At 40.2% G+C, this 14,029-nt stretch overlaps 1 protein-coding gene across 6 annotated transcripts in view; it reads right to left on the reverse strand.

The window, feature by feature from the left end:
• Positions 1-14,029, reverse strand: part of TUBGCP3 (tubulin gamma complex component 3) — a 105,119-nt gene that overhangs the window by 41,001 nt on the left and 50,089 nt on the right. For all 6 annotated transcript variants that reach the window (XM_031007164.3, XM_063697576.1, XM_063697575.1 and 3 more), the window contains 2 exons: positions 2,827-2,937; positions 2,395-2,503 (listed from right to left, as the gene is read on the reverse strand). In XM_031007164.3, the coding sequence (XP_030863024.2) occupies positions 2,395-2,503; positions 2,827-2,937 (220 nt within the window). The remainder of the gene's footprint in view (positions 1-2,394; positions 2,504-2,826; positions 2,938-14,029) is intronic.

Raw genomic sequence — 14,029 nt, forward strand, 5'->3', positions numbered from 1 at the left:
AGTTACCATGGTGAGATAAGTGCTTCCAAAATCTCTATATTCGGCCCTGACTTTTAACCAGAATTTCAGTATAGCATTTCCAATACATGCTGGAAGCTTCCACTAGTAAGTCCTCTCAGCTACTGAAAACCAAATTGCCCAAAATGACATTCCTCTCTCAGTGCTATGCTCTCCCGAAATCCCCTGCTGCCCTTCCGACTTGGCCTCATGAGCTCAGAGTTCTAGTGCCATCACTGACTCTTCCTGATCCCCAGCCCTCCTGTCCAGAGAGCCAAGTCCTGTTAAGAGAACATCTGTCATTCCAGTAACACCTGTAGCTAAAACCACACCCAGTAACCTATCCTGCTTCCTACATGAGGTCCTAGTCTGTCTCTCTTTAGTCTGTCACATTATTAAATAATAACTTTTTATTTTCACTACAATCTTTAGATAAGTCTAATTCATCCTATTTCTCTTCTGCACTTCCATGCACATTATTCCTTTGTCCTGGGCTGCACGATAACCCACAACCAAATTCTCCTCCTTCTCCATGGCCAGTGCAATTCCTGCCTCTTTCCAAAGCCTTCCTGTTGAGCCTTGCCTGAAAATACCCAAAGCGCTTCACCTGCACATCTCACGTCCCTGATCACCTTCACCTTTATTACTGACTACTGGTTATTTTACTACGCATCTCCTCTCCAAGACCAGACTAATAAGCTCATGAAAGGAACAGTCATGGTGAAGTCATCGTCTCTTTCCTGTAGCTACCACAGTGTCCTACGCAAAGTAAACCTTTTGAATGAACCATGACAATATAAATAGCAAATACAGCCAAAACTGGAGAGCTATAAATATAAGTTAGCCATACACAAAACATCATGAAATTACTGAGGGTGGGGCAGGCGGCAAATGGGGAAAAGGAAGAGAACAAGGGAAAGCCTCAGCACTTCCCACAGGCTGAACGCTCACGCGACATTCTGAATGCAATAAACACAACAAGTGCAATAAGTCCTGGCTCTTCTCCAGACAAAGCCTTTGCATCCCAAAGAATAGGCTACCATTAGCAATATTTTTTCTGTTATTTCTTATTTTGGCACACTGCCACTTTATCATTTTAAAACAGCTATACCTATTCCAACACTTACTGTATAACTCTGTATAAAAAGGAAATTAAAAATTTACACAGTACTATATATATACATACATAATACTATGTATTAAGGTGTGTCAGAGAGTAATTCTAATAATCTATAAATCCTATGGTACAAAAAATACTTTTAAGTAATCTGTAATATCAGCACATCATCATCACCTCCACTATCATCACCGCTATCACCATCATATCATTACTATCACCATCCATCACAATTATCATTGTCATTACTATCATCACATCACCATCATCATTACCACCATCATCACCATCACTATCATCACCACCATCACTGCCACCACCATGCCATCATCACCACCGTCATCACCACCCATCCCCATCATCACTATCATCACACCATCACCATCATCACCACCATCATCACCATCAACATCATCAACACCATCACTGCCACCACCATGCCATCATCATCGCCGTCATCACCACCCATCCCCATCATATCATCACACCATCACCATCATTACCACCATCATCACCATCAACATCATCACCACCATCATTGCCACTACCACACCATCATCGCCATCATCACCACCCATCCCCAACATCATCATCACTATCATCACACCATCACCATCATCACCACCATCATCACCATCATCACCACCCATCCCCAACATCATCATCACTATCATCACACCATCACCATCATCACCACCATCATCACCATCAACATCATCAACACCATCACTGCCACCACCATGCCATCATCATCGCCGTCATCAACACCCATCCCCATCATCACTATCATCACACCATCACCATCATTACCACCATCATCACCATCAACATCATCACCACCATTGCTGCCACTACCACGCCATCATCACCACCCATCCCCAACATCATCACATCACCATCATCACACCATCACCACATCACCATCATCATCATCACCACCATCACTACCACCAGCACACCATCATCACATCCCCATCATCCATCCCCAACATCATCACATCACCATCATCACACCACCATCATTACCCCCATCATCACCATCAACATCATCACCACCATCAACATCATCACCACCATCACTGCCATCACCACGCATTCATCATCACCATCATCACCACCCATCCCCAACATCATTATCATCACATCACCATCATCCCCATCATCACACCATCACCATCACTACGTCATCAACATCACTGTTACCATGAGTATCACCATCCTCACATCATCATCAACATCACACCATTGCCATCATCACCACCCCACCAGCATCATCATACCGTCCTGGGGTGACTCTGCAGACTTGGTCACAGCTATCATCTTTGTAGTGGGAGTCTGATCATGACAAACTTGGTGCAAGAAATTTATTGATTTTCCTATCAAAAGGACCTAAAAAGAAAAACATTCTATGATTACTTTTATGTAAATTTAAAATGACTGCCCAAATCTACAAATATTCGTAAGCTACAAATTGGCTATTGATTGAAAACTAACAAGAGCATCTGCTACAGTATGGAGCGAATCTAGTAACTCAAAGATATATTGAACACATACTATACTGATGTATTCAATTAACATGCACTTACTTCATCTCCAGAACATTAACAATCTCAAAACGCATGAAATTTTAACTGAAAATTGGTTTTGTCACATAATCTAAGAATACATAGCCATAAAACATCAAAATCACAAAAAATCTCTTCTAATCCTACCTTCCTAGACTGATCCATCGTAATAAACGAAGGAATCATCGATTTCCTCAAAGTATACTTGTCGTGCCACAGTCGATCTGTTTTAACTGTTGGATCTGATGCTACAAAAAACTGAAAGCAAAGGGGCATGGAAATGTTCAAGAGTGATATTTATGGCAAAATATTAACCAACAGCAACATCAAAGAGTAAGTTATTCTAGAAAGCCAAGTTCTCCAGACACAGGGAGTCTTACCTATTTATACAATAAAACTTGTATGAAACACAGAAATCTCTCTAAATTGAACTATATATTTCCTAAACTTTTAAAACTAAAGTATAACAAAAACAAGTTATGTCTTCCTTGGAGATTCAGAATGTCCATTAGTGCCTCTGCAGCATAATACTGAGGCTTCCTGGGCCACACGGAGCTCTTCCTCAGTAACGGTGCAGGCTTTTGGGGCTCCCCCTCCCTGACAGGCAGCAGCTGTGTGTCTCCTCCCATCAGTCTGCCTGCCCTTGCAGTCTCTCTTTTGCAAAGCCCCAAAGCCTGGAACACAGAGGTGCCCAGGCCGGCGTCCTCTGTTCACAGACAAGTCCCAAGCTCTATGGGCAGACCTTGTTGTACATGTGCCCACGTGTACAAGGGGCCGGCACCAGCCAGGTGGCACTGTAGAAGTGACCCCTGTGTGGCTCCCCCGGGAACCATCTGTGCTCAGGAGCTTTCTTCCTCACTGGCATGCAGCTCCCCTGCCCTGACCCTGACGGGCACCTACATCACTGCCGTTAGAAAGGAAACTGAGCAGTAAGGAGAAAATTCTATTGCTGTTGCTTCCAGTTTATTTGCCACTACAACAATGCAGCCATTCTCATTTTTCAATCATACACCCTAATAGAATTGCACTTTTATTTCTATAAACTTGTTTTATAAAAGCACAACTGCTGAATTAAAGTAGCTTTTAGTTTTTATAGACAATGCCAGGTTTCCTTTCCACACAGCTGTGCAGACTGACGCTCCCACGGGCAAGATGTCCTGTTTTTGCATCCTGGCTCATTTTAGATTTTGCCAGTTAGGTGGAATCATGGTTATCCTATATTGCTGTCATTAACCAAAAATGAAGCCGAGCATATTTTCATAGTTCTAATTGCCATTTGCTTTTCTTCTCCAGTGAATGGTCTTTTCATGCCCTTGACCCATCTTGCTATTCATTTTGTTCTCTCATCAATATACAAAAATTCTTTGTACATTAGGAATAGTGACCATTTGTGAATCATTAAATATTAGAGATTTAATTTTTCCAAGTTAATCATTTGCCATTGTTTATAGTATGGTCCATATTTTAGTTCTGATCTATTTTTTTGTTATATGTAGATAAATGTCAGTCTTCCTTTATGTTTTCTGAGTTTCCTGTCTTCCTAAGATCTTCCCATTCCTAGATTATGAAAATATTGTCCATCATGTTCTTTTAGTATTTCTATTGAGTTATTTTTATTACCTAGATCCTTTTTTTTTTTCTTTTTGAGACAGGGTCTCACTCTGTGGCCCAGGCTGGAGTACACTGGCATGATCTTGGCTCACTGCAACGTCTGCCTCCCCAGCTCAAGCCATCCTCCCACCTCAGCCTCCCAAGTAACTGGGACCACAGGAGCACACCACCATGCCTGGCTAATTTTTTTGCATTTTTGGTAGAGACAGGGTTTCACCATGTTGCCCAGGCTGGTCTCAAACTCCTGAGCTCAAGCGATCTGCCTGCCTCAGCCTCCCAAAGTGCTGGGATTACAGGCAGGAGCCACCATGCCCGGCCTATTACCTAGATCTTTAATTCCTCTGGAACTTGGTATAATCCTGGCACACAGTATGTTATAAGGGGGAAGTCTACGTCTTCTCCTGGATGGCATTTTTTTCTTTACTGGCCGAGCCGGCCCCATTTAATGAATACACCATCCTTTCCTCTGAGCTAAGGATGCCTCATCAGGAATTGTTAATATCACCATAATTAATTATATCAACAGATTAAAAGAGGAAATCATTTGACTATATCAAAAAATGCTGAGGAAGCATCTGATAATGCCTCTATTTACACTCTCCAATGATGACCAATTCGTTTTTTATGATCATGAGAGCGTGGATTTAAGCATATCCAGTGCTTCCTCCATCACAGTTATGCTCTTCCTGGGGCTCCCCATCTCCTATGTGGGGAGGGGGAGCCTCTTCAAGCCGCTCCTGAGTCCTTCACACTGGACCCCAGTGGTCTGCCCTACTTTTCTGCTATAGATGGTGCTCTAGGCTTAGCTCTGTTTCTCCCAATACCTAGAATCAGCCACTTCTCCAGCCCTACTTCCTTTGAGGGAGAAATGGTACCGGGACCATGACCTCAGCACTTGGCAGTATTTTCAATTAAAAGCCAGAAGGCCTAAGACTCAGCACTGCCCTGTGATGCATGGCAGCTGAGTTCTCCAGTCAGACTGTAAAACACATTTCAGTCGTATCACACCCAAAGTGCCTTTTTGGTGATCTTTCCATAAATTCCAAATATCTTTAAAAATTACATAGCAATACAAAATTAACGATCTCTTAGCAAAATGTAATGGTCAAAAGTAACCCAAGAAGCAAGAGAGAGAAGACCCTGAAAACGGTATCTTCAGAAGAAACTGGAAATATAAAATGCTACCACTAAGGCACAGGGTTACTAACACTTTTTAAGACATAATTCTTAGGTTGCTTAACGTATTCTAGGCCACAGAAATACACATAGGACGGCCTCAGTTGATTTCATGAAACCGGCATAACACTAGCACATGTGATTAGAAAAATACCAAAAATATTACAGGACAGTCTCATTTGTGAATATGAATAAACTCTAAGTAAAATGTTATACTTGCATTACTGGAATAAAATATTCTTCATCAGCATATATTATACTTCTAATATGCTATGCTAAATGTCTTAAAAATAAGGGAATATATAAATGAATTACAAAATATTACCATGTAGTCATTAAAAATAGATTGTTCTTAACTACCACAGCCCTTTCCAATAATCTGATGAAAAGTATAGTTCTTCCCAGGAAAAAATCGCATACACAACTGACCCTTGAATCACACCAATTTGAACTGTGCGGGTCCACTTATAGGTGGACGTTTTCCAACCAACGGCACACACACAGAAACTTAGCATCCTCGGGATGTGAAACTCACTTGTACGGGAGGTCCGCTTTCTCAACCCACAGGTTCCACGGGCCGACTGCAGGACATGAGTATGTGTGGATTTTGGTATCCACAGGGGTCCTAGAACCAATTCCCCTCGTATACCACGGGACGATTATATTCACAAAATAGAGTTTCAGAGATCATTTTAATAAGCCTTGGTGTCAAAAAAAATTTTAATGGCATAAAATAATGTTCATTATTTACTTGAACAAGTTGACAATATACTACGCATATGATACACACAAATACACAGAAAAAATCAGTATATACAAATATTAACAGAATGTGTCTGGTCCTGACAGAGTTACTGGAGAATTTTAACTTTATCCTCTGTATGTGCTTATGTGATCAACATTGTTTAAACTGCAAATATTTTTCTCTTAGAAAAAAAACACTGTTTAATAAAAGAATCAAGTAATTCTAGCCAAATACTGAACACACGCTACCAGTAGATTGTTGTTTTTTTTTAAATAATGTCATTTTCCCAGGGCAACCAACTAAAAATGAATTTTTTTCTTTCACAGAAATCTACTTCCAAGAGTAAGTATTTCAGGAAACAAAATTTTAATGATGTCAAGATCTTCTATTTGATCCTTTTAAGGGCTAGACAGTACCAATTATGTACAGCCAATTTCCTGCGTAAGTAGGCACATGAATAAGTGCCAACATTTTTATGACCATAGGGAAGAGGCTGCTATGTTTATTTTCAACTAAAATGTCTTATCTTTAAGTATCAATGTAAATGACTGAAGCATTCACTGATCTATTTTAGCCTTTTGAGATCTATATTGCCCTTCAGGGGTAAACAGCAGTACTATCACAGAGGCGTCATCACCTTAACCTAGACTTCAATTGTCCATGACAGAAATAAGCCCCCGTGAGTAATCTCGGCAGCGATGAAGTCACCACGCTCATGCTGGGACTGCTCTGTAGCTTGCCATGCTACAGATTAGATTAACTGCATATAAATTGTATGTCTGTTATTCAGTTAGACAGAAGAGCTCGTTTCTACAGACAACACACTAATTTATCCTAATAGTTGGAGTACAGCCGGATTTTTATCAGTATGAACAATAAAGAAAATTTAAACCATAAAAAACCTCACGCAATTCAGGCATGTTTAGAAGTTATGAAAGCACTGCTTCATCTAAGGGCAAAGGAGCATGCAATCACTCCAGCAGCAAACATCTCGTAGCAAGCACAGAGCTTGGGTACGCTTTAGAATATAATTAATTCTGTGAAAAATATAGAGTTATAGAGGGAAAAAAACCAAGGTCAGAATATAATTGCAATACGCTTTTATTTTACTAAGGCATTTTCCACTCAAGGTTCTTTAATTTTCACCATTATGTCAAACGCAGAAAGAATTAAGAAAAAAAATAAAACATAATTGTACCATGATTTCTCATTAATTGCTGGACAAATGCCAAGGCCTCCTTACTAAAAACAGAAATGAAGAGGGTAATTTTCTTAGCAAGCAACTTCTGAGAATCAGATCCATTAATACAGACCATAAAAAATTCAAACTTCAACTTGCCAATCACGCAGGCAGCTACCAAGAGATTTCTCCTAAGGCCACACTTAGACACAATAAAATGGCAACTGGACCAGGGGAATGGGTAAATTGGTCAGATTCTCTGTACAACAAAGGATAATTTACAGGGTAAACTTATAATTACAATATTTCAAGAGGTATGGCATAAAAATTCCAAAACAGTAAGATATTTTACATGGTAAACTTCTAAATTTCAGTAACACAGCAAGAGTGCTAAATAGATCCAGAGATATTCTATCTTATCCATACTTTGTGGATCTTCACATTCAAGAACGTAGAGTTTTAGAATGTTATCACAGCATTTAAGTAAACATTTGAATGAAGTCTGGAAATCTAATTTTGAAAGCAAGTTTAATTTTAACTTGACCCATCTTTTCTTGCTGCTAGTTGAAGCACCTAATCTTTACTATCCAAAGGGCAAATGGAAACTGACTGGTTCTGCCTGTAACTTGAATATATTGGCATAACTTGTTTACCTTAAGTTTATGGGGGAAGAAGCCAGGTTAGCTACAGAAAGGACTCACCATGCAGCTTCTCTAGATAGTAGTAACACAATGGAAAAACTTGGTTTACTTTTACAGTACCTACATTTAAGAGCAAAAAATATAAACTTTTCCCCAAATGCTGAAAGTGCTTTCCAACTTAATCATTCGGAATACCTTCCAAACTCTTATAGCCTTCTACTTTTGTCTGCCTTTGCAAATACACAAGATATAAATAAAATAAAAACAAAATAAAATTTAGATACCATTCTTAGCACTAGTAGGCTAAAGGTCTATATCCTTTTTATTGTTAAAAAGTAAAATCCCAGATGTTAGACTTAGAGGCAGCTTTCAATGATACCACAGCAGACATAGCAAAGCCCAGATGTCATCTGGAAGTTTTTCTGTCATCTTGCAGTTGCAAATCAGCCAAGCCCAGAGGCAGCTGGGCAGAGAGGCAGTGCAGTGTTCAGCCATGATTGGCACTCAAAGAGCTTCCAGGAAGGAAGACAGGAGAAAGCCTTCACACGTGGAATGAGCTCTGCTGGGCCATCAACAGAGAGACCGAGAGGTCCCTGAGACTGGCAGGAGCCCAACGCAAGGAAGTCCCCCGAGGAATAGCAGTAGGCTCTGGGCAGACACAGCCAAGAGGGAGACGCACCGCGTCCCCATTCAGCAGGCATCCACCGACTCCCAGGCAGGAGGAACTGGAGGTCAAGGTGAATTCAGGCTTCGGGTCACTACAGAAGTTGCAGCTCTCACACCAGCGCCATGCCCAGCCCATGCATCTCTCATGTTTGCAAAAGCACAGGTCAAAGGCCCTGGGTCCTGCTCCAACTTGGGCCTCCCTTAACCAGGGCCACAGACAGACAGCACAGCAGGGGTCTGTGGACTTGGGAGGAAAAATAATCTCATCTTTATTTTCACTAACCTCACTAACCTCACTAACCTCTATCTGAAATTCATCTCTTCCTTCAACTATAAATGTAACTAACAAACCACAGCACCCGCGCCTTTGTCGTCAACAGGAACCACACATTTCACATCACATGTTGAGCTGTTGCAGGTGCTTTGAAATAGACACTAATCCTTAATGTGCTAAATTTTATTTATTTATTTAAAAAATAAGCCCGCATATTACCACATCACTGACTTGATATTCAGTTTGGACACACTAGATAAAGCAGAGTTCTTTCTAAGAGAATTTCTTTTTTTTTTTTTTTTTTTTTAATTTTCTGTTTCCATAGGTTTTGGGAAACAAGTGGTGTTTGGTTGCATGAGTAAGTTCTTTAGTGGTGATTTGTGAGATTTTGGTGCACCCATCACCCGAGCAGTATACACTGCACCCAATTTGTAGTCTTTTATCCCTCACTCCCTTCCCACCCTTTCCCTCCAAGGGAATTTCTTGGAGCCTGGACTACTGCACAGAGGATTGCGAGTGTGGAAGGGAGGTGAGTATGCAGAGCTGGTGTGGAAGGAGGTGGCACTCTGAACTCAGCCACCTCCCATCACCTCAATTTTAGAACAAACTTTGCAGGTCCCCGCCCGACTCTGGGGGCTGCTGCAGGGAATCGGAGGGTGGATAGACCAGGGGTCCTCAAGTTTCAGTGCACAGCAGAAACACCGCGGGGCTTTGGAAATCCTCATGCCCATATCAATCCACATTAAAACTCCTGTGGCCGGGCGCGGCGGCTCACACCTGTAATCCCAGCACTCTGGGAGGCCGAGGCGGGCGGATCACGAGGTCAGGAGATCGAGACCATCCTGGCTAACACGGTGAAACCCCATCTCTACTAAAAATACAAAAAATTAGCCGGGCGTGGTGGCGGGCGCCTGTGGTCCCAGCTAATCAGGAGACTGAGGCAGGAGGATGGCGTGAACCCGGGAGGTGGAGCTTGCAGTGAGTCGAGATCGCACCACTGCACTCCAGCCTGGGCGACAGAGGGGAACTCCGTCTCAAAAACAAAACAAAACAAAAAAAACTCCTGCAAGGCCCCATGTGTGGCAAACAGATGTGCAGCCTGAGAGCTACAGAGCCCTACTTGCGCACGGCGACTCCATGGTGAACAGGAGCACCTCAACCTAGCAGGGAGGGAGAAGACCCGGGAAAGGAGCCACAGGAGCTACCGTAGCCGGCATCCCTCACCAAGCGTTTGTGTTTTCGGAACTTCTACATTTTTTTTTTTTTTTGAGAGGAAATTCACATAATATAAAAGTCACCATTTTAAAGTGTGCAACTTAGTGGCTTCTAGTAGATTCACAATGTGGTCGTGCGACCATTCCTATGATCTAACTCCAGAAGATTTTCATCAGCCTGTAGAGAAACTCCGTATCCATTAAGCAGTCACTCATTCCTCTCTGCCTCCCCACCCTCAGTCCATGACAACATTAACTACTTTCTATCTCTACGCATTTGCCAATTCTGGACATTTCATACGAATGGAATCATACGATATATGGCCTTCTGTGTCTGGCTTACTTCACAGAGCACAATGTTCTCAAGATTCACCCACACTGTAGCAAGTATCAGATTTTCATTTTTTTGTTAAGGCTGAATAATATTCCATTGTATGGATATACGTCATTTTATTTATCAGTTCATCAGTTGATGGACACTGGAGCTGTTTTCACTTTTGACTATTATAAATGACGCTGCTATGAATGTTCATAGACAAGTTTTTAGATGAATGCGTGTTTTCATTTCTTTGGGTATATACCTAGGAGTAGAACTGTTGGGTCACATGGTAAATCCGTATTTAATTTTTTTAGAAACTGTCAAACTGCTTTCCAGAGGGGCTGCACCATTCTGTGTTTCTACCAGCAACGATGCAGTTCCCAATTTCTCCAAATCCTTGCCAACACTTGTTATTTTCTGGCTGTTGGTTTGTTTTTGTTAACAAACCTAATGGCTGTGAAGTGGTATTTAATTGTAGTTTTGATTTGCATTTCCCTATAATAATAATAATCTTTTCCTGTGCTTATTGTCCATTTTTGTATCTTCTTTGGAGAAATATCTTCTCAAATCCTTTTTAAACTGGGTGATTTTTCTTGTTGAGTTGTGATAGTTCTTTATGTATTTGGGATGGGATACTAGACCATTATCAGGTAAGTGATTTGGAAATACTTTTCTCCCACTCTGTTTTTTTCACTTTCTCAAAAGTGCCCTTTAATGTACATAGTTTTTATTTTGATAAAGCCTGATTTACTTGTTCTCACTGCTCATGCTTTTGATGACATATCTAAGAAACTGCTGCCAAATCCATGGTCCCAAAGATTTACCACTATATCTTCTTCTAAGTTTTATAACGTTGGCCCTTAAATTTAGGTGTCTGATCCATTTTGAGTTAATCTTTACATATGGTGTATGACAGAGATCCCAATGCATTCTTCTACATGCATCCAGTTGTCCTGTTATCATTTGCTGAATAGGCTTTTTATCCCCATTGAGTAATCTTGGCACCTTTATTGAAAATCAATAAAAATGAAGATGTACTTCTGGGCTCTCGCTTCTAGTCCATTGACCCAGAGGTCCATCATTACGCCAGTATCACATTGTTTTGATTACCTTGCATTGTAGCATGTTTTAAAATCAGAAAGTTTGTTCAACTTTGTTCTTTTACAAGATTGTTTGGCCTCAGGGCCCCTTGTACTTCCCTGTGAATTTGAAGATCAGCTTTTCCATTTCTGCAAAGGCTGTAGGAATTTTGACAGACATTGCATTGAAAGTGTGGCTCGTGTTGGGGGAGTACTGCCATCTTAACAATATCAAACATTGAAAGTGGGTCTCGTGTTGGGGAAGCACTGCCATCTTAGCAATATCAAATCTTCCATCCATAAGCACAGAATGTCTTTCTATTTATTTAGGACTTTTTCATTCCTCTCAACAATGATCTATTCTTTTCAGAGTACAAGTCTTGCACTTCCTTGGTTAAATTTTTTACTATGTATTTAACTTATTTAGATGATATTTTAAATGGAGTTATTTTCTTAATTTCATATTTGGATTATTCATTGAAAGTATATGGAAATATAACTGATTTTTGTTATTGAGCTTGTATCCTGCCAATGTGGTGAACTTATACATTAGACAGCTATACATACACCTCTCTACCTATATATAATCTTTATTATAAAGTATGTGTGGATTCTTTAGTTTTCTATGAATCAGATCAAGTATCTGTGAACAGAAATGGCTTTACTTTTTTTTGGAGACATGGTCTCACTCTGTCACCCAGAGTGCAGTGGTACAATCATAGTTCACTGCAGCCTCAACCTCTCGGGCTCAAGTGATCCTCTGACCTCAGCCTCCCAAGAAGCTAGGACTACAGGTGTGCACCACTACACCTGGCTCATTTTTTCTTAATCTTTTGTAGAGAGGAAGGTCTTGCTATGTTGCCCAGACTGGTCTCAAACTCTGACCGCAAGCTGTGCTCCTGCCTTGGCCTCCCAAAATGCTGGGATTACAGCTGTGAGTCACTGCACCCAGCTGGTTTTACTTTTTCTTTTCCAATCTGGCTATCTGGATGCTTTTACCTTTTTCCTTTTTTTTAAAAAAAAAAAAAAAAAAAAAAACCTTGACTAATTATCCTGGCCATAACTTTCTCAACAATGCTAAAAGGAAGTGGTAAGAGTGAACACCCTTGTCTTGTTCCTGACCTTATGAAGAAAGCATGGAATCTTTAAGTATGATGTTAGCTGTTAGTGTTTCACAGATGCCCTTTATCAGTTATGTTCCTTTCTATTCCAAGTTTGACTGTTTTATCATAAAAGGGTACTGAATCTCATCAAATGCTTTTTCAGCACCAGTTGAGTTGATCATTTTTCCTTTCACTGCCTTAGTAAGATGTCTTACATTGATTGACTTTGATTATATTGAACTACCCTTGCATTCTTGGGATTAATTCCACTTGGCCATTGTGTACAATCCTTCTACTATGCTGATGAATTCTGTTTTCCAGTATTTTACTGAGGATTTTTGCATCTATATTCCTAAGAACTACTGGTATGTAGTTTTTGTGTGTTGTATCATGTTGACTTCATAAAATGAGTTAAGAAGTATTCCGTCCTATTTTTTTAAGGAATCTGAGAAGGATTGCTGTTAATTCTTTAAATAGGATTGCTGTTAATTCTTTAAATATTTGGTAGCACTCACCAGAGAAGCCATCGGCTCCTGCACTTTTCTTTGCTAAAGTTTCCTGATTAATGATTCAATCTCTTTACCTGTTACAGGTCTATTCAGGTTTTCTATTTCTTTGTGAATCAATTTTGGTAGTCTGTATGCTTCTAGGAACTCTCTCAAGTTTTATCTATCTAGAAATGTCTTGATTTTGACATCATTTTTGAATGGGAATTCTGTTGGATACAAAATTCTTGAATCATCATGGTTTTTCTTTCCGCCTTTTGAATGTATTCTCCCCCACCTTGTGGCCTCCATGGTTTCTGATGAGAAATCGGCTATTCATCTTACTGAGGATCCCTTCTGTGTGATGGGTTTTCCCACCTGCCACTTTGAAGATTTGCTCTGTCTCTCTACAGTTTGGTTATATAGGTTGAGTATCCCTAATCTCAAAATCTGAAATCCAGAATGCTCAAAAATCCAAAGCATCTTGGACACCAGCATGACACTGACAGGAAATGTTCATTGCAGTATTTCTGATATCAGATTCTCTGACTGGGGATGCTGAACATAAGTATAATGCAAGCATTCCAAAATCCAGACTCCAAAACTTCTGGTCCCAAGCATTTTAGATAAGAGATATTCAACCTAAATGTGTCTTGCTGTGGTGAGTTTATCCTACTTTTGAGAGTTTGCTGAGCTCCTTACTGATATTTTGCACTTTTATTATAAAAAGAAGCATTTTCTTATATAGATATACAATAAATTACTATGAGATGAATGATTATAAAGCTCACTTATAACTATTTAGAGTTAACCACACACTTGAAAAAAAATGCAATTTTACAACAAAGTTATAATTC

This window comes from Gorilla gorilla, chromosome 14, assembly GCF_029281585.2.
Source record: "Gorilla gorilla gorilla isolate KB3781 chromosome 14, NHGRI_mGorGor1-v2.1_pri, whole genome shotgun sequence".
In the NCBI taxonomy this organism is placed as follows: domain Eukaryota; kingdom Metazoa; phylum Chordata; class Mammalia; order Primates; family Hominidae; genus Gorilla; species Gorilla gorilla.